The sequence below is a fragment of the Mangifera indica genome, chromosome 11 (assembly GCF_011075055.1).
Source record: "Mangifera indica cultivar Alphonso chromosome 11, CATAS_Mindica_2.1, whole genome shotgun sequence".
In the NCBI taxonomy this organism is placed as follows: Eukaryota; Viridiplantae; Streptophyta; class Magnoliopsida; order Sapindales; family Anacardiaceae; genus Mangifera; species Mangifera indica.
Window position 1 is genome coordinate 3,477,143 of NC_058147.1, and position 19,680 is coordinate 3,496,822.

Below are 19,680 nucleotides of genomic sequence, written 5' to 3' on the forward strand. Positions count from 1 at the left end.
AAACTTGCTTATTTTAAATATTAAAATATTAAATACTCATATATATAAGTTATTAAAATTAATAGAATCAGTTAATTATATAAATAAAATTTATACTAAAAAGAATTATTGATAACTAAAAAAAAAAAGGTTACAGTTGGATTTTAATAATTAAAGTAGGATGAATTAAAAATAAAACTTTAAAAGAAAAATAGATATTTTTAAGGTTTAATTATAAAAAATTAGTAATATTTTAAATTAAAAAAAAATATAAATTTTTATATTTTTTAATATTAATAATTAAATGATACTATAATTTTATTAATAATAACACTGTAGGAGTAAGAGTTCTACATTTCATGTACGTTGGGGATACACCACACCTTAGGTGGCAGTAACTCTTTTGGCCTAAAAACTAATATGATCTCACTCTTCGGTGAAACGCGAGGGAGTTCTCAGCCATGTCTTCGGCGGAGCAGCCTCTTAAGAAGCGAAAATTGTACGAGCTGCCACCGGAACCACCACCAACCCTCGCCAAGACAGAAAGCTTCGTGGTTCCTCCACAAACGCCGCCACCGCTTTCTCAAGATGAAATTCAGGCAAGGCGGAGAAATAAAGACGAGATTCGAAGCGTGTACGAGTGCTATAAAAGACTTAAAGCTTGTATTGCTCAACAGGATGGTCGTCACGTGCCTGAGCTTGAACAAGCTTATCTCTCTCTCATAAGCGCTTCTCAAGGTTTTATTTCTTTTAATTTCCTTTCACTCTTTTGCGTTTTGTTTTAATATTGCTAAGGTTTTGGTGGATTTTCCTTTTAAATTTGTGAAGTATTTGACTTTTTAGGATTTCGGTCTTTCAATTTTCACTTGTTTATTTACCGGGAGAACAAAGTACAATGGAATTTATTTGTATCTCCAGCGTAAAGGTTATTACTTCTATCATGAATTTCAAAAGTTGTCCAAATTCAAGTCTGGACCTCGGATTAAGATGATTGGAAGCCAACATGACGCGTAATCCCAAATGGTGCGAAATTTATTTTGTGTTTGTGTTCACAAATGATTAGCAAATAGACGAGTTTAATTTGGTTGGACTAGTTACTATACATGTGTCCAAATGCTTCAGAACAAACGTATTGTTGTGATTCTGGAGGAATGTCATTCCTTTAGGCTATCTAATTTCGCCAATATAGCCAAGTGGCATATTACTAGAATGAACGGATATGTGGATCAACCTGCTATATACAATACTTTGAGCTGATATGGTTGCCATCTAATTTGTTACTGTAAGAATAAAAGCCTTGAAGATTCTTGCTTAACTAGATTGTATCGCATAGGATGATATTGGTTGCATGATAATTTTCTTAATGACTAGTGGTGGGAAGGCCACGTCATTGGTCAATTATAACCTGCTGAGATTTATTGTTTGTCTTCCTATTTGGTATTTTGATAATAATGGTCAAATGAGACAATTGGAAAGTTTTTGTTTGTGTTTTTTTTTCAGAGAAATCTTCCTTAACTAAGAAATTTAGGGGTCAACCATTGTGTGTATCACATTAGAGGTTCCTCATATGATTTGGAAGGGTGTGCTGGTGTTGTTAGAAAGATAATAAAATATTTTTCACCTTTAATATCTTGACAGGCAGAGATTTCTTATATTTGTAATTGCTGCCAACCTTGCAGGCTGTGCAAGTGTGCAACGTATTGTAGCTGATCTTGTTCCTCGATATGCATCATATTGTCCAACTGCTCTAGAAGCTGCTACTAAAGTTGTCATAAACATGCATAATTGGAGTTTGGGAGTGATCAATAGAGGAGGCAATTCTGATGGTGTCGCATTTCAAACTGCTAAAGCATGCATTTTTGGCCTACTTGATATTTGTTGTACTGCTTCTTCAGAAGCACTGACATCATCTGTCATCCAAGGCATCTGCTCTGCAGTTTTTCATAATGCACTGGTCTTCTTCTTATCATCCTTCGCTGGAAAAGATATTATTCATAATGTTGATAAGGAGATGTTGAAGATGCAAACATCCAGTGCGATTTTTCTTGAACTGAAGGAAAAGTATTCCAAAGAGGATGAGTCTTCATTGATTAAGTTATCCAAGTTTCGTGTACTAAGTCTGCTTCAGATCTTCTTCTCTAGCCCTAAGAATCTGCTTGCTGCATGGTTTGAACTTTTCAACCCTACTGCATCAGAGGGAGCTCATAGAGGAAAATTCTTTTTCAGTCTTATAACAAGCAGGTTTGATGATGACACTGTGGCTTGCCCTTTAGATATAAGAGGTGATGGACCTCCTAAATCTGCTGAAAGCAAGGAGGCTTGTAATGATGAACCAATATCTGGTGGCAACCAAGTTTCAATAGATACATCTTCTGATCCAAAGAATTGCTTGTTGGGACTGGTATTACTTGATAATTTCTCTGCATCTCATGTAGATGCTGAACTATATATAATACATTATGTTAGTTCTGTATACTGCACTGGAAAAGTTTTTTCTATTATTTTTGGGTGTATCTTTTGAATAATTGATGTGGAATAAATAAGTAGGGGTAATAGTTAAAAAGTCTAGCATCTTTATTGAAAGTTCAAATTTCTTCTAATGGCAAATATTGTGTTAATAGAATCTCAGTTCTTCCTTATACTCTAAAAATACTGGTGAAGAGTATGGACATGAAAATTTTACAATTATAAAGGCCTTCAGGATTTGTTCAATATCATCATAGGTTTATTGACCATTTTCTTAAAAAATTGCAGTAGCTTGAATCTGTAATAACCTAACTAATATGCATGTTGCCTGTTCTGCAATTTTTTGGTTCCTGAGTGATATATCTGATGCAATTTTTTTGGCTGATTCAGTTTATTCAAAACTCTTTTTATGTGTTAGATTAAAGTGAAAATTAAAAACTTCTTATGTTCCCTTAGATGTCTAAACTTGTGCAGTCATAGTTTAAAACCGCTTACTAGTATCTAAGTGTATATTTTTCTTCATCTAGCACAGAACCCAAAGTAATTGCTGCAAGTTTAGATCATTTTCTATCCTCATGGCGATAGTCTGTCAGACTTCTTTCCTGCTTTGCTAGTGGCTGCTTGATTGCTTTATAATTTTTCTTTCCTTCATGTAGATTGTTTTCAAAATTATGTGGCTGTTTTGTTATCACAAATCATGAGAGGGTGTTTCCATATGTGCTTGTGATGTGCTTACACCCTCAAAAGTTTGTAAAATCTCACTGTTATTATCTTCAATTCTGTTGAGCTTTCCTGTGCCAAACACCGGCTATATGCCATTAAGTTTTGAAGATAATATAAAATGATATTTTTTTGTTCATCTAATGCTGGTGGTATGCTTGTCTCCGTACCCTTTTGCTTTCTCCTCAATGATGCCTTGTACCGGAACATGTTCTATGCAGGTCCTTGATAAAAGTTCATCTCTGAGAAGTTGGATGTTTTCAAGGTATAAGAAGTTATGTAAGTCATATTCTTCAATTGCAGTATCAGAAATTGCATCTGCTTTTGACGTTATCTTTGAGGCATTTCCTGAAGTGGCCAAAGTGGAAGCCAGCGATGTAGACAATGATGAGGATGATTCTGCTGCATCAAAGTGTGTTAATCAGAAGTACATTGTGCCTAAGATCTCTAATCAACATGAAACCTCCAGGGGGCCATCAGGAAAAGATGGTAATTCAAGAGTTCATGATGGCTCCTGTGATGATAGTATTAGTGACAAATTTTCTGGACAAAATCCAAAACCTCGCAGCTCAGTTGGCCCTCTTGAAACTGATCTCCACTCAAATGCAGGTTCTAGTCATGATAGTGCTGGCACAAGGTCAATGGACTTTGAGACTTGTGACCATGGAGACTACTCATGTGGCAGGTCTTCCATGCCCAGAGACTTATCCAACCACCATATGCTTTCACCTGTTGCTAGAACACCATTAGAATCCCGGAGTAATTCATTTGAGGGAAGAAATCAATATCCTGCATTGAGATCCTCAGATGGAGGCACTAGCAATGCTTTGGTATCTCCTAATCACCAGTCAACAGTGCCATATGCTTCTGCAACATCTCAAACTGTTTGGTGTTTTGATGGGGATCTTGCTGCTGTGGATATTTTTTCTGCTTCTAAGCAATTGTGGTTGAGTTCTTTTGGACCTGATGTATCTGAAGGTCATATAAGGTTTCATCTTGAGAGGTTTGGTCCATTAGACCATTTCTTTTTCTTCCCAATCAAAGGATTTGCTTTGGTTGAATACAGAAACATAATTGATGCCATAAGAGCTCGGGATTATATCCATGGAAACTTTCCTTGGCACGTAAAGTTCATGGATATAGGACTGGGAACTAGGGGTGCCATAAATGGTGTTGTCGTTGGTTCAAGTTCTCATGTTTATATTGGACATGTTACCAGCCAGTGGGCAAGGGATGAAATTCTGCATGAATCAAGTAAAGTTGTTTACAAGGGTCCTATCATGGTGACTGATCTTAGTTGTGAAGGTGCATTACTAATGGAATTTGAAACTCCTGAAGAAGCTGCCACTGCAATGGCTTATCTTAGACAGCTTCGTAAGGATAGAAGTAACTATATACCGCCTTTAAATGCTGGGCCAGCTAATCTTGCAATATCCCATATGGAAGTTGCAAGGCCTGTACCTGCTGCCCCTGTCCATGCTGACATCAGAAGCAGTCATATGGGCAACATGTCTACTAGTGCTTTTGGATCACCTCACACGGCTTTCCACAGTGCAAGGTCTTTACAGTTCTAATCTCTAAAGCGATGAACTAAGATGCATGTTTTGTTTGGTCCTCTTTCAGAGTTATCCTTTTTGAAATTTTTTTATTGAGTTCTTTACATGAATGACAGTTAAAAAGATTGATTAAGTAATGGATCTGGTTTTCAAAGGATGAGGTTATTGAAATTGTTGAACAACCTGGGACATTGCATGAAAATTGCTAATTACAGGCAGTGTGTTCCACCTATGAGAAGATCAATTAAACTGGGCACTGGCTGAAAGCTCATGAACGACATGCTAAGCTGAAGTGCCTAGACTCAAAAGAAGGGAGAGGGGCAGAAGCTTCCTCTTCTATTCATTTACTTTGTACTTCCTCTATGACAAAAAACTATTTTTTTTTTTTTTTACTTGGATGTTGTATATATATTAGTGTTTGAAGTTGTGCAAAGTCTAGTAATAATACATTTATCACTACTATCTCTAGCTAAAAATGAATTCTTTCCTCTGTTTGAGCAGTCAACCAGGAAAGCACCATGCTTCACCATACACTGTAAGACATGAGGGCAACTTGATGGAGCTTGTATCCCCCAGAGTAATATCTGAGAATCATGGAACTGGAGTACAAGGTGGACACTCATTTCAATCCAATTGGTCTGTTTCTACTTGTGCAGAGATTCCTGAAGCTGGGGTTAGAAAAATTGATGGTAATGACCATATCATTATGCTTAATCCTTTACAAGGAGGTGCTAATTTATCTATTGAAATTTAATATTGCTTGTCCATTTTCCCCCTTCCTTCTAGTTGTATATCTGACTGATTATTTTTTAAGTGGTTACATTAGGACCACAGAAGAAATGTGGATGAATGAGAAATCTAAATTTGAGTTGCATTCTGTTTCAGGTAACATGGCATGCTTACCTATCACAACACAGGGAACTGTACCACCACAAATCTGGCCATCCCCATTTGTGCGACCTGTTTACCCTCCTCCAACCAGTTCCTGGAATTCTAGGGGTTCAAATCATCATTACTCTTTAAACCCAATCTCGCCCAGTGTTGTGCCCCATACATTTCATGGGAATGTGGTTACCGCTCCTTTTATACCCCCTTCGGTGACTCCACTTGCGCAGATACAGGGAGCATCAATGCAGAGTTATGATCAGGTGTTTAGTCATCATGTTGTACCACTACCTTTATCATCCATACCACCTCCGCAGCTTGAAGAACCTCCTCCGTTGCCTCCATCCCCACCACCTTTGCCTCAGTCACAGCCCCCTCTGGTTCCTCCTCCACCTAGTTCTCCCCCTCCACCTCCACCTCCACCTGCTGCAGAGTCAACCGAAAAGGAAAGTTCTGGACAATTAGTCCAGTTCCAGTGGCAGGGAATGCTATGCAAGAGTGGTGTTCACTACTGCACAATCTATGCTCGAAGAGAGGATTCAGATATTTGCAAGTATTGGAATGACATTTCTGAACCTGCTGAGTGAGAAATTTGTCTCATTTTGTTATTTCTGATCTGGTTGTAATTTCTTGGAACTAATTTAGTAATGGTTTCCATGGTTAATACTTGGTGCAGATGGCCTGCTAAATTAGATATGACGAAACGAACAGATTTCCAGCATGTGAAGTCAACATTTACTAGTACCCCACCACATAAAGTGAGTCCACTAGTATTTCTGTGCTTCTCTCTCTCTCTCTGCCCCCTCATAACTTGATACCCGGTTACAATTCTGTCTTCAATTAACATTTTTTCTGATGTACCTTTTAATCAGGCTTTCTAAATTTTATTGCTTCAAAATACGGGATCTTTAAACATGAGTTTTCTAGAGATCGTTTTATATGCGGAAGTATTTTCTCAATTTGTAGTTTAAAGTAATGGTTTTAAACTTCCATCTAGCTTAACAAGTCAGTTGCATGTAGAACTATTGATTAATGTTTCCTTTTCTTCTGCTAGATGCAAATTTTTGAACATCTTACATAAATTCTTCAGTATCTGAGCATAATTTTGGCTTTCAGATAATGAACCCTCATTTATGCTGCAAGGAATTTTTAAGATGCTTTGTGCTTCTACTCCTTTTGCTGGTGGATTTTCTGTTGAAATGCTTAAGAAAATTTTTTGAAATGTATCTTATTAGTTGGGCCCCTAGTACAATATTCTAGGGAGTGTAAGACGCAGATTTTGAGCTGCTGCTTCTCATTTTTTTGCATGCTTTTGCTGTGCGGTTAACTTATTGTGCTAGTTCAATAACTGACTGTTAGCTGTTTAATGAACTTGCTTTATTTGATTTATGATATATTCTGGATTTGTATAAATATCTTTAGTCTTCATACTTTGTGGTATTTAATGTGTGTTGCAGAGGGAGGTCTGTCGGCTGATTCCCTCTTCTTCCAACGACCATAAAGGAGTAAGTTTTCTCATTACTTTCTTTTTTGTTTCACGGTTCCAACCTGGTATGATGTACTATTACTTTTGTAAGGTTATTTTTGTCTTTAAATCTCTCAGAACACACTAAATATTTCCAAAAATACTTCTTAGAAAAATATAGACTATTATTGTTGCTTTGCAAACTTACCACCGAAGCTTAAATTTGCTAGAACACACTGAAAGATCTCACTGTAGAAAGGGAAGGATATGTTATCTGTGGAAGCCTGAAAATGTGAATCAAGTTTTAATTGTAATCTAGTTGGTGAGAATTGATAGATATCTCATTTCCACTCTATTAAGCATGAAATCAACTTTAACATCTGATTATCAAGAGGATTTATAGTAAATGTGAGTGTAACCATCCGAAGCATTGTTAGAAAGTGGAACCATTGGTCTTAATATTTTAAAATTTCTCTGCACTCATTGTTTTGCAGCTTCAGGATTTTATATCATACCTGAAGCGGAGAGACTGCGCTGGAGTAATAAAGATTCCAGCCTTAAAATCCATTTGGGCGAGGCTTATCTTTATACTTCCTCGCTCGCATGAGGTATGCTCCATGCTTTCAGTTGCACCTGATCCATCTGACTGTCTCATTGCTTTGGTTTTGCCCAAAGAAACAAACTTTGAATGGGTATGATCTTCACTGAGTAGACAATGCTTGTTCTGCTCTATGATATCTATATTTTGGCACTTCCATAATGATATCGTGATTTGTATTGGAAACATATCACTTATGTTAGAAGAAGGTTATATTGGTGCTGTAAGAGAGCAGAGTCACTGCTGATCTGACTAGGCAAAAATTAATGGATCTAATGTTCGATTAGATTTTAGAGGAATCAAGGGTTGCTGATTTTTATAATTTACATACACTCTGCATGGTACATAAGTTTTTTGTAGACTTAAAAAGAAATAAGGTTGGCCAAAGCACTATTTTCCACTCAAGTTTTATTCTAATCGTAAAAATATATACACGATAATTTAAAAACTCAAATGCTCATTTATAATTCAATTGTTATTAAATTTTTTTATTAAAGATAAAAGTAAAATTATAATTTTACTATTAATATTAAAAAATATAAAATTTATTTTATTTTATCTTTTAGATTTTAAAAATTAATAATTTTACTCTTATGTAAAGATTTTTAATTTTAAAAAATAATATTTTTCTCTTTAAAATCTAAAGTTTATTTGCATTCGTTCTTCAGAGACTCTCCAAAGTCATTTGCATCCCTCCTAAAAGTCTCCTGTCTCCTAATTGATCATTGTAAAGGGGTTTAATTCAATTTACAGCATGGTTAAAGACGAACTGAAGTTTTAATATTCATACGGTTTGACAAGCATTAGAGAAACTCATAAAATGGAATTCTTTGATGAATAATAGCAACGTTGTTTAGAAAGTGGAGGAGTTGGACTCGGAGATTTAAATAGTATTACTTGCTCTCCAAGGGTCAAAAACAGTCGTGTCGTGGCGCGAGAGGTCGGCCAAGTTCCTTTATAATAAATAGGCTTTAATAACCTCTACCAAAGAGAGGAATTAAAACGAACCCTGCCACTTATCTTCTTTGGTGGGAATGGAAGATTCCACTGAACAATTTTTTCTCCCCTAAATTTCTTCTGATCAACCCTCTCTAGTAACCCATTCATCCTTAAACATGTCGAAACGCTATAACAACAACAAACAAGACTTCAACAATAGCACAAATAACAACAAATATGTGCCCAGAAACAAAAGAAATTTTATCCCAAAAACCAAAGCCACCACTCTCTCAAATTCCCTTAGACAATTTTCCCATGTGCCAACATCCAGTAGCGCCATTTCATCCGGCAACACGGCATCGAGCCGTTATGCAGCAGCTTCAGCTCATATTCAGTCCGGTAATTTCGTTAATTACTTGCCTCAGGATGAAGCCGTCGCTGCTGGGCTCAGCCCTGATGAAGGAGCATTGGATCCGGTTGAATCGCAGAGGGTTGTTGATCTGTTGAACAGGGAATTGTCTAGGTTGCTAAAATTAAACCCTAGAGATTTCTGGAGAGAAGGTATTTAGTTTTATTTTTTTAATATTATTGAAATTATTAGTTAACCTGGATTATTATTATTATTATTATTATTATTATTATTACTTCTTCTGTTATGGTCAGTGGCTGGTGACGCTTCGTTGCATGAATTTTTGAATAGTTTCTTAAAGTTCAGAAGCAGATGGTATGATTTTCCGTATCGTGGAGTCAAGGGAATAGTTGCAGAGGTCATTGTTGGGGACCTCGAACTAAGCCGCCGTGTTTTTATGTTATTTTATCGAATGTAAGTCATCTGTTTTTTATGTTTGTTGTCCATTAATTCAATATCGGATCACTTTTTTTTTTTTTCCTCTTTCTGTATGTAATGCAGATCTTCTAATAAGGATCCTGGTGCCAGTGCTGCTGATACCCTTAGTTCTAAAGACCATGGAGGTGGGTTCTAGTTGGTAAAGGAATTTATTAAGGCTTTTTGTTTGTTGAGTTATTTTACGTGTCTTGTTTGCATATACCTTGTTACCATGTAATATATTGCTTTTCTACAGGCTTTGTATAATAATTTATCCATGCCTCAAGTGATAAAATATTGTTTTTGGCTAATAATATCTTTCTTACCTTGTTTCACAGCTTGAATTTAGTCTGGTGTATGTTGAGGAATGAATGCTGTATTTGTGGTTATATTATTTTGAAATACACATTTGTTCACTAACTTTGCATATAGTCCTTTTGCAGGAAAAGAAGTTGCTTGACTTGCCTAAGCTTTTGGATATTTGTGCTATATATGGTCATGAAAATGAAGATTTGACCAGATTGCTGGTAAGGAATAACATTCACAATGATTGCTCTATCTCTAGAAGAATTAGCTTTTATTGAGAGTTGCTTACTTGTATTGTTTTATATGTATTACTGAATTACTTATTTTTCTCTATTCTGTACCTTTTTTTATAGGTCAGTAATGCTTTGAAAGCACAGCCTGGGATTCATGACAATTTTATTGGAGTATTGTCTCAATTCTTGGGTATTGTCCACACAATGCATCAACGTTGCAGCTTATCTTTAGAGGTACAATATATAATATTCGCACTCATAGAAGGTTTCTTCTGAAAAAATTGCACTATTGTGAGATTTATTTACTTTATTCACTGAATAAGAGTATATGCAATGTGCCTTATGGTACAGAAAGTCATTACCAATATGGTCCATTGTGTACAACCTGCTTTTACTCTTATCATAATTAAATTAGTTGGACATAGTAATGAAAACATGGTCGGTGCTTATCTTGTGGGGGTCTTGATGACAATCTTGATTTTAATTTAATTGCTAGTGTTTACAACTGATTTATATTTTTAAGAAAGTGTTTCTTTTAGTTTTACTTATGATTTGATGAGCAGGCACTATTTTCGTCTGGGCTTCAAGAAGACAGAGAATTAAGTCGGCTTCATGCTGATCTTTTGGAGGTGAGTTGCTTTCTTTATTCTTTTATGAACATAATGTTTTGATGATTGTCCCTCAGTTCTCTTACACTGCTCCATTTGTTCTTTTCTTTGGAATGGGAACCTTTTAATCATTTGTGTGTAGATATGTAAATTAATTATAGAATTAATCTTGTTTGTTTGTTGTGTGAATGAGTGAAACCAACAAATGCCCTGTTTTTTTCCTGCAATGAAAACCTTTTTCCTGATATTGATTTACTGTGGAACAAGGAAGGGATATAATGTATATGTTCGTATTACTTGACAAATTTGTAAGCAAGATGTGCATTAGTTCTGTTTATGAACAATTGTCTTTCTTTTTCAGGTGATGGACTTTATAAATGATGCAATTGTATCCATGGATGCTTTTGTTACTGCATACAAACCAGCAGCTCTGATCTTTTTGTGCCCTGTTGAGATGAGGTTCCTTTCTGACTACTCAATATCTAAAGACTTTGTTTTTCTTTGTTGTTTTCTCAGTATTGCCTCATGGTATGTGTTAAATGGAGTTTGGGAGATTTAATTAATTTGATGTGTTGGACTTACTATTGAGTCCAACCCATCTGTTGGAGGGATTTTGCTTGTGACTGAAACTTGATCCTTTGTATCATGGTACTATCATCAGCATGCGTTCTCTTAATTCTTATTTGGTTATATGGAAAGGGTATGTTTGAAATGACAGTTCTCAATATGTCTTCTGTTCCTTGCAGATTCTCTTAGGAAGTCTTGTTTCTATTCTAATATCAAAATTTCTCTCTATGCAGTTTTGGGAATGAGGAATTGCTCAGCACTCTTGCCCAGTTGCATGATTCATTGATACCATCTTTTCAGTGTGGGTTTCGAATCATTTTTACTGCTGGAGAAGATGAAATGATAACCAACATTTCTATTAGTTTGAAGATGTTATCTATGAGAATAGTCAAATGTGGTTGGAAATTATTAGATGTTTGCTATCTAAGCAGTGAGGTGTTTGAAGATGATCTTCCCATTCCAGGTATCAAAAAAATGTTTCCTGCTAAAGTGGAGGATCCCTTCGTTAGGGCAGATATTGTACTTCAAACTTTAAGGGAGATCAATGGATTTTCTCTACAAGTTCAGGACCAAAACAGGGAAACATTTCTCAAGAAAGTTGAAAGGAATTACAATTTACTTCAAAGACTTGAGGATCTACAGAATACTGGTGAGTTCCATTGACAAACTACATTTCTCTATAGCACTCTTGTTAATTGTTCTGCTTTGTAGGCATGTCCATTATATATCAAAAAGCTATAAACCATTGGATTATTCTTATTTTGACCTTTATATAGTATCTTTGGTGGTTATTAGGGTGTCTATATGTTGCTAGTCTGGCGTAATTATGTTTCTTATTTGAGGGCATGCTTGGTCATTTTTATTTTAATTTTTGCTCAAATACCCCAGCCCACCTGTGCCTGAACACACACTATATATGTTATTCACCAATGTTATGTTGAGGTGCACTTGCTCAGCAGAAGAGGTCTAATTATGTTGGCTATTTTCTTGAGATATCTATTAGGTCTTGTAATAAATAATCAATATTCAGCTATTGGTTTTATAGCTAATTTAAAGTAAGTTTTGTGTTGAAATCCTGAATCAACTTGTGCTTGTTATCGGGAGTGTTTATTCATTTCAGACCCTGTCTATCATGTATAGAACAATCTTTAGTAACTTCTTCATGCAGGATGGTTATTCATGGAGGATGAACAATTTCAATATTTATCTAGGATCATGTGTCCTTCAAAAGACCTTTCTAAGCAGCCCCCTGTACCTCCTCATGTGACGAGCAACAAAATGCGTATGGATGAAGATACTGCAATCATGGAGTCTAAAATAAGTCAAGTGAAGGACCTGTTTCCTGGTTATGGTAAAGGGTTTCTTGCTGCATGTCTTGAAGTTTACAACCATAATCCAGAAGAGGTTATCCAGAGGATCCTTGAGAATACTCTCCATGAAGATCTGCAGTTGTTGGATACATCTTTAGAGAGGATGCCAATTCCCAAGTCTACTTTGATTGTAAGCAAGAATGATAAAGGGAAAGGAAAACTAGTTGAACCTACAACGCCAAATTCTGCTACACCTGTGGCCAATGTTTGGGAGCAACAAACTGAAAGGCCCTCATTTTCATCCTCATCTACAGTGGGAAGGTACATTAGGAAGTCTAGAGCTGACTTACCTGATAATGTTACCCTTGATACCAGAGATGAAGATGATAATGCAAGAACTAGTGCTATGATTTCACAGTATGAGTATGAAGATGAGTACGACGATTCTTTTGATGACCTGGGACAGAGTGTACCAGAGTCTGGATTTGAGGAAAATGAGATATTGGGTGACAGAATCAGTTCTGCATCGGGTAACTCTTGGGGTACACAGACTGCTAGCTCTGCTCAGGTAACTCTTAGTTCAAAATGGGGATCTAGGAAAAAGCCCCAATATTATGTTAAAGACGGTAAGAATTATAGTTACAAGGTTGCAGGCTCGGTAGCTGTTGCAAATGCTAATGAAGCATCATTAGTCACTCAAGCTCAGACAGAATTAATATATGGCCTTGGACTCGGTGGCAATCTTCCTCTGGGTGCTGTAAAGAAGCTAATGGAGCTTGAGGGACAGGATAAGCAGTCTGATGTTTTGGAGATGGAAGTTAGAGAGGATATGAGAAATTCTCGGGGCCGGGGCAGGACGGGAGGAAAGTCAAGAGATGCCAATGAGGAAAAAGATATCAAGCCCGATGGTTCCGATATGGGAGGGAGAGGGGACATGGGAAATCATAAGGGCGGGGGAAGGAGGGGTGGAAGAAACCATTACAGGAAGGACCGGGCTATGAATAAACACTTTACTGGAGTGAGTGGTCGCTAGAAACCATTTAAATATAAAGAAAATGGAGTCACTGTTCTTTGTCATATATGTTTCAAGACAGTAGAGAAGTTTTGTCGAGGGCAACAAAAAATTGTAGAGTTTGTTTCGTTTGAGGTCATCCAGAGTATTAGTCTGTTTGACATTGACAAGCTGTTTATATATTTTTGGAGTTTGTTTCATATGTAGCTCATGGTACATCACATAGAACGACTTGCTGTTAGTGAATCAAGAAACATGCAACCTCTTGTACGTGTTTGGTAAAAATATTAATGGATTCAGGCCCAACGCATTTGGTGACCGGTACTGCAATGCAAAACGTAAGATAATTACTTGATTAGTGAAGATTTAAAGAGATTATGAAGGTCTTAATGGAGTGACTGAGAAGCAGGTTCGCCCTTAGAAACTGAATTTGAAGTGTCCCAGGACACCTGACATAAAAGAATAAGCTGCAACGGTAGCTGGTTTTACGTTTTGGCACTCCTAGCAATTTTAGTAGTCTGTATGTTTCATTGTTTAAGGTTTTTGCCCTTCTAAGCTGTGGAAAACTGAGATTATAACATTTTGAGGATAAAGAAATTATTTTCCAGTCCCCACATTCTTGCTGGACTTTTCAAATTTCTATAATTGATCCTTCTAATTAACACAATGAAGAGAACTATAAAGGTAAGGAATTACAACGTATTATCGATCATTGTATGTATCAGATCACATAATGTGTTCTATGATTGCAAGAGGGTAAGACCCTACATCTCTTCATCGCCCATATTGATGGCATAGTGTCCTACATTCCTATCCTGAAAAAATAGACAGAAAAGGGTCATTAAACTGAACAAAATTGGAGAAGGAAGGGCCTTGGTGTGCGGCCTGTGGTTAAAGGCCCGTGAAGGCACAATCTAAGGGACCCTAGGCTGTGCCACAAGCCTTGCTGTGCTTACAGGCCTAAGTATGGTACAATGGGCTTAGGCACTATACAGCGGGCCATGCCAAATTCAGCCTGACACAGCCCGCTACTGCATCTACTTATGTCACAACCCCATGGATAGTGTACATAATTGACTCTAAGCTTCCACGTATCCAGAATAAGAAAACCTTACTGGGGCGGTGAAGTAGACTCTGTAGCACCCATACAAGTAGCCAGTTAAGGGTCAATTCGCCTCCTAAATGATAAAGTTTAGAATGCAGAGTAACACAACTAGCATTATCTTTCATACCAAGACAATAAAAGAACCAAGCAGAGAATGTTCTTGTAAGCATTGTTAAACACCATCATGACAAATGACCATATGCAAAAGCATCCATAGTAAGAGAGGAAGCACAATATTAATTGGGAATAAATTCACCTCAGAAAGCATTCGCTGCTTGTTCAGTAACTGTGTCCTTGCTTTGTTAACTACTGAATTTGGTGACCTATACATCCTCTGCATATAAGAGGCAAATCAATGACCCTCATTGGATGTTGTGTATCATGAATAATTAAAATGGTTCCTGCATTTATCTGATCAGATTTCTTAACTACTCCTCACAGTTAAACATACGAAGAGACCAACTGTTTTACTAATTAACAGATTTGAAGTATCAAGTAAAATAATAATGATAATAATAATACTAAATAATAAAAAAAATTAAAATTTGAGAGAAAGGTCGGTTATGGAAAAATCAGATAATAATAATTAAAAAAAAAGGAATTACCAACAGACAGCATTGCTATGAACATAATTTACACAGTAAGTAAAGGACAACAAAACACATGGGAAAAGAAGACAAACCTTTTCAGTACTAGATATATGGTGCTCAGCACTTAAAAGATTCTTTCGCTTAGGAGTGAATCCAAAGACACCATGAAGAAATTCATTTTCCTGCTTGTTCAATATATATATTTTCTTTTATTAAATCTTCTATAGCCAAAAGAATCAGAGGGATCAACACCACACAGGAATTGAATAAGCCAACACTTAGTTAAGAAATCAAACCTGCATGTGCTTAACAAAGCCACCTCCAAGAAAGTGCTTTAAAAAGTTTAACTGTCAAAAAACTGAAATCAGACAAGACTGCAAATTTTGCTATCATCCACAATGAGACTTAAAAAATGATGGTACAAATAAAGAGAGAAGAAAGAAGAAAAACCTGTATCAGTTCAGACCAGGTCGTTGTCTTAAGTGATTCGCCACCAATTTTCACTGAAGTTTCAGGACAATATCCAACCTAAATTATGAAAGTAGGATCACCAAGGAAGCCAGCAAAAATCAGACTTACATAGTCCATACAAGCTAAATAACTGAAAAGGAATAATTATAGGAAGAAGAGAAGGTGACACCTCAAGAAACTCTAAAATATCCTTGAACAAGTTCCGCTGGTTGTTAAGATCTTTCTTGGCAGAACCTTTACCGCCTGCTTCCATAGAAAGGTTTCTGACCTGATTGAGGATTTTTCCTTCCAATCCTTGCACATGAGTATATCCTTCCCGAGAGCCATCATTGGTGCCATCAGCTTCAGCAGAGAACTTCTCCAGATTTCCAATCTCAAAAATTAATGCCAGTGCCTCACCAGCAGCAATGCGTACAGATCGTTCATTTTTGTCAAGAAGGCTAGAAAAATATGAAATGGACCTGCATGATTTACTGAAAACCATAAAAAAAAAATTCTTTTCTTTTTTTTAAAGCATAAACAAACTTCCAACCATAAAGATCCAACTTTTGGGGCTACTGTATCTAGGCATTCATTCATGTTCCATATCCTGAAAAGTCAATCTACCCAGTTTACTTACTGCTGCCAGTGTTTAGGATCAAGTCTCCAGCGATCCAATGTTGCAAGAAGAAATGACCAAGCAGACACCATTGCTGTTATAACAGTTTCTGAAGGTTTGACTACAACAACCTATGAATGAATAGTGTAGTTAACAAATATGAAATTAACAAAATAATGAATCATAGCTTTAATTTACAAGCTCAAAGCAACAATAGTCACGTTAGATATGTAATGCATGATGGCCATTAGAATTCACATGTAAGTTATGCCACGAGATCAAACTTAACATAGCAAGCACAGATAAGTACATTAGAACCCAGCTTTGGATGAACAAGTTGCCACATAATATCCATTGATCTTTCTGTTTCTTCTGGATCATTTCCACCAACAAATGTTATGATAGCCAAACACTCCAGAAGCTACAATGACAGACCACATTATGCATAAGAACAACTGCTGATGATCATTACGAACAAAAAATGTGAAAGCTATGACAACTAAAAGTTGGCAAACAACTGAATTCCAAGCCTACTGAAATGTTCAATATCATACATACCGCTGCTGTCTTCAAGGATTCAGGCCTTGCCTTTAGAGCCTGTGAAATCGGAGTGACTGATTCTTCCAATATTTCCCGTGCATTGTCCCCAAAGCCAACAGTCAAAGCCAACAAACCTGCAAAATAAACAATCACAGTATCAAACATTAAATAAATTCAGAGAAAAAATGAAAAAAATAGGTCAATAAGAGAGATCGAAGGCTAACCAATGGCCTGAGATGCCAAAGCTATTTCCCTGCTAGAGCCCTTTTTCATAGAACCCAGGCACTGATGCAGTAAGGTAGCGAATCTAAACAAGTTAAAACAAAATATGAGAAAGGAATTGCCTGATAAATCATAATTTATTAAACTAATACACTTGGAAAGAAATAGAAACGCATTCAATGTAAGACCACATTACTCAACTTTTTAATTAACAAGGTTTACAAGAAATTTGAGTTTTTCCTGCTGCTAATAAATGGCACTGACTACTTACTTCTTTTCAACAAACTGATGCTGCAAGTTGTTACTGAAAGACTCAATAATGGAGGCCAAAGCTTTCTCTCTTGTAGAGCCCCTTCATTCACAAAAAGTAAAAACGATAAAACAAAATTAAACTCGGGAAAAAAAAATATAAGATTAATATTTAAAAACTAACACATCAAAAGATGCAATAACCGCAATTATTGGCTAATTAAAACCAAGTTAATTATCTTAATTTGCTCGCAAGAACAACATAGAAAAATCAAGAGAGTGAAGACCTTTTTTCATATAAATCATCTAAAGCTTCACCCAACAAAGTATCTTTCTCAATCTGAACTTCTTCAGTGCCGGAATCAGACCTCATCGTTGACGTCGAACTCACACTACTATTATCATCGTCGCTGTCTAACATCGCTGCACTTTTACGTTGCGAATTACCTGCAATATTATCCCGATTAACATAACTCACCTCAAAATAACCCAAAAATAATTCTACATCTTTAAGAAAATCAATCAATCAATTAATTAATTATATATGAGATTTAAGCATGTAATATAAAATGAAACCCTAATTTCACCTAAAAATTAAGGAACTAATTCAAAATTAAAAAAAAAAAAAAAAACTTACGCTTTCCCATGGTGGCGGCTGCTTAGTCCCTTGTTAATTTTGTTGTCAGAAAAAGTTACAAGGTTGACTGATAAACTGCGAATGAACTATTTTCGAAAACAAGACAGAACCAAGATTAATTGAAATCGAAGAACACAATAAATGAGAATCGAATGACGATGCAGCCATTAAAATGTAGAAGGATTAACTGATCAAAGAAAGAAAGGCGTAATAAAAGAATAGGGAGACTTAAAAACACGAGGAAGAAAAAGAATTATTCATATTGAATGGCATGGAATATTCGGGGGACGTGTGGCAACGTACAGGAAAGTAATAGTGTTCTCTATACGTGGAGGCCTTGGGTCCGTTGATTATGTGGTGCTTTGATTTGATTTGATAGGAGCCAGGAGGCATAGGAAAAAGGAGCACGTGGACAAGTGTAATTCCGCTGGAATTTAGGAGAGCCGTAGAAATGGAGAAGCGTGACGTGATGGGTGACGCAGTTTAAGGCTAGAGTTGAATTAATAAATCAAAAAGAACAACTTTGACAAACTTGTGGAGAATTTCGGTGAATTCAAGAGTTTATTCGGGACTTACTTGCCTTGTAATTGTGGAACAGATCTTCCGTGTGAGTAAATGCTACCTGGAATACCCCTCACAGGTAATTTGAACATTAAAAAAAAAAAAAAAACATGAGTTTAAGTGTTTATGATATATCAAGATCAAGATTCTTGGTTTATTTGAATAAATAATTTTTATCTTTTTAACTCACTTATGCATGACCCTCAGCCCTCTTAGCCTTAAAAAATGTAAGGCGCTCAGCCTCGACCCATCATTTAATATATATATATATTTTCTTTTTCTAAGACTGTATCTCATGTCAAGACTAAACCAGACGAGATTGATTAAACCTTACAGCCAGGCACCAGCAATACGCAATAGATGTTCAAAGCATGCTGACAAAGAATCAGAATGGCTAGGGTCCATGATAACAGAATAATAAAAGCATGGAGAGCAGGCGAGTCTTCTCTTATCTCTACACTCCAGTGCTAAAAGATTCATGTCCATGACAAAAACTGGTTGGAAACTCAACAGCAACAGAAAAAAGCAAAAAACATGTGTCAGGATTGGACCAAAAAAGGCTCACTTAGTACTTAAGATAGTCCCATGTGTTAGGAGGATTGCCCGCTCTAATGTCTAGCCCTCAACTCATAACGAAAGATGCCATGAAGGGAGAGGAAGACCCATGTGAGCACACTGCCAAGAGGGAGTTCTGGGGCTAGGAGGTTTGAACTGCAGTCAAAACATTGGGAATCCCAATTCATATACACATCTGACTCGTATGAAATACAAGGTAAGATTTAGCTAGCACTGCCATGAGGGTTAGTGTCTTTGTTTGTGTGTGGGGTTTAAGGCCTTATGTGTCAGAAATTTATATGGCATCAACCACAACCATGCAAAGGAGAGTGAATTATATGTTCCCACCAAGGTTAATCACTTTTATTCCACCAAAATCTAAATAGGTTGACAAAAATTGGGTTTTGAAATATTACAAGGACAATAATGATCATATTACCCTCCTAATAAAATCTTTCCTCCTCCTCTTTGTCACCTTTTTTCTCATTTTACCTTCTCCTTCCCTCACAACTATCCTCTTTTTTAAACATTACAAGCTTAAATTTACTTTAGAGATTGTCTATGTCTAAACAATGCTAACCTAGTTGTGATTATTCAAATCATGACCTAATTGACGCACTAAGTTATGATTGGTTAGATTGCGACTCAAATGATATTGACCTAATTGGACAAAAAAGGGATA

At 36.3% G+C, this 19,680-nt stretch overlaps 2 protein-coding genes across 8 annotated transcripts; one reads left to right on the forward strand and one right to left on the reverse strand.

Annotated features, from left to right (window-relative positions):
* Nucleotides 1-349: 349 nt before the first annotated feature.
* Nucleotides 350-13,670, forward strand: LOC123229572 (activating signal cointegrator 1 complex subunit 2-like). 6 transcript variants are annotated; one of them, XM_044655482.1, is made up of 17 exons: nucleotides 350-717; nucleotides 1,659-2,380; nucleotides 3,387-4,723; nucleotides 5,223-5,410; nucleotides 5,607-6,159; nucleotides 6,283-6,364; nucleotides 7,064-7,111; nucleotides 7,566-7,679; nucleotides 9,034-9,169; nucleotides 9,272-9,431; nucleotides 9,519-9,580; nucleotides 9,867-9,961; nucleotides 10,094-10,207; nucleotides 10,537-10,602; nucleotides 10,943-11,040; nucleotides 11,382-11,797; nucleotides 12,317-13,670. In XM_044655482.1, exons 1-17 carry the CDS (start codon nucleotides 441-443, stop codon nucleotides 13,489-13,491), a joined length of 5,643 nt encoding a protein of 1,880 aa, XP_044511417.1. In that variant the 5' UTR covers nucleotides 350-440; the 3' UTR covers nucleotides 13,492-13,670. The 6 variants fall into 6 exon arrangements, with proteins under 6 accessions (XP_044511417.1, XP_044511416.1, XP_044511418.1 ...); XM_044655481.1 differs by having other exon boundaries at nucleotides 351-717; nucleotides 5,607-6,189; XM_044655483.1 differs by lacking the exons at nucleotides 350-717; nucleotides 1,659-2,380; nucleotides 3,387-4,723 and adding an exon at nucleotides 4,865-5,072 and having other exon boundaries at nucleotides 5,607-6,189.
* Nucleotides 13,671-14,059: 389 nt separating this feature from the next.
* LOC123229573 (interferon-related developmental regulator 1-like) lies at nucleotides 14,060-18,111 on the reverse strand. 2 transcript variants are annotated; one of them, XM_044655487.1, is made up of 13 exons: nucleotides 17,883-18,110; nucleotides 17,533-17,692; nucleotides 17,268-17,348; nucleotides 16,999-17,081; nucleotides 16,793-16,908; nucleotides 16,545-16,655; nucleotides 16,256-16,365; nucleotides 15,806-16,097; nucleotides 15,616-15,693; nucleotides 15,462-15,512; nucleotides 15,258-15,347; nucleotides 14,832-14,909; nucleotides 14,060-14,285 (listed from the first exon to the last, which is right to left on the reverse strand). In XM_044655487.1, the coding sequence occupies exons 1-13, from the start codon at nucleotides 17,890-17,892 to the stop codon at nucleotides 14,235-14,237; spliced, it is 1,311 nt and encodes a 436-aa protein (XP_044511422.1). In that variant the 5' UTR covers nucleotides 17,893-18,110; the 3' UTR covers nucleotides 14,060-14,234. The 2 variants fall into 2 exon arrangements, with proteins under 2 accessions (XP_044511422.1, XP_044511423.1); XM_044655488.1 differs by lacking the exon at nucleotides 16,545-16,655 and having other exon boundaries at nucleotides 17,883-18,111.
* Between the last annotated feature and the right edge of the window lie 1,569 nt (nucleotides 18,112-19,680).

Excerpts from the sequence above, each read along its gene's own strand:
- LOC123229572 (XM_044655481.1), top strand. The coding sequence starts at position 441 with ATGTCTTCGGCGGAGCAGCCTCTTAAGAAGCGAAAATTGTACGAGCTG. Across the intron at positions 6,365-7,063 it reads CTAGTACCCCACCACATAAA|AGGGAGGTCTGTCGGCTGAT; the intron begins GTGAGTCCACTA and ends TGTGTGTTGCAG. Across the intron at positions 9,581-9,866 it reads TAGTTCTAAAGACCATGGAG|TCCTTTTGCAGGAAAAGAAG; the intron begins GTGGGTTCTAGT and ends CTTTGCATATAG.
- LOC123229573 (XM_044655487.1), bottom strand. Across the intron at positions 17,082-17,267 it reads CATCAGTTTGTTGAAAAGAA|ATTCGCTACCTTACTGCATC; the intron begins GTAAGTAGTCAG and ends TAACTTGTTTAG. Across the intron at positions 15,348-15,461 it reads GCTTTGTTAAGCACATGCAG|GAAAATGAATTTCTTCATGG; the intron begins GTTTGATTTCTT and ends TTGAACAAGCAG.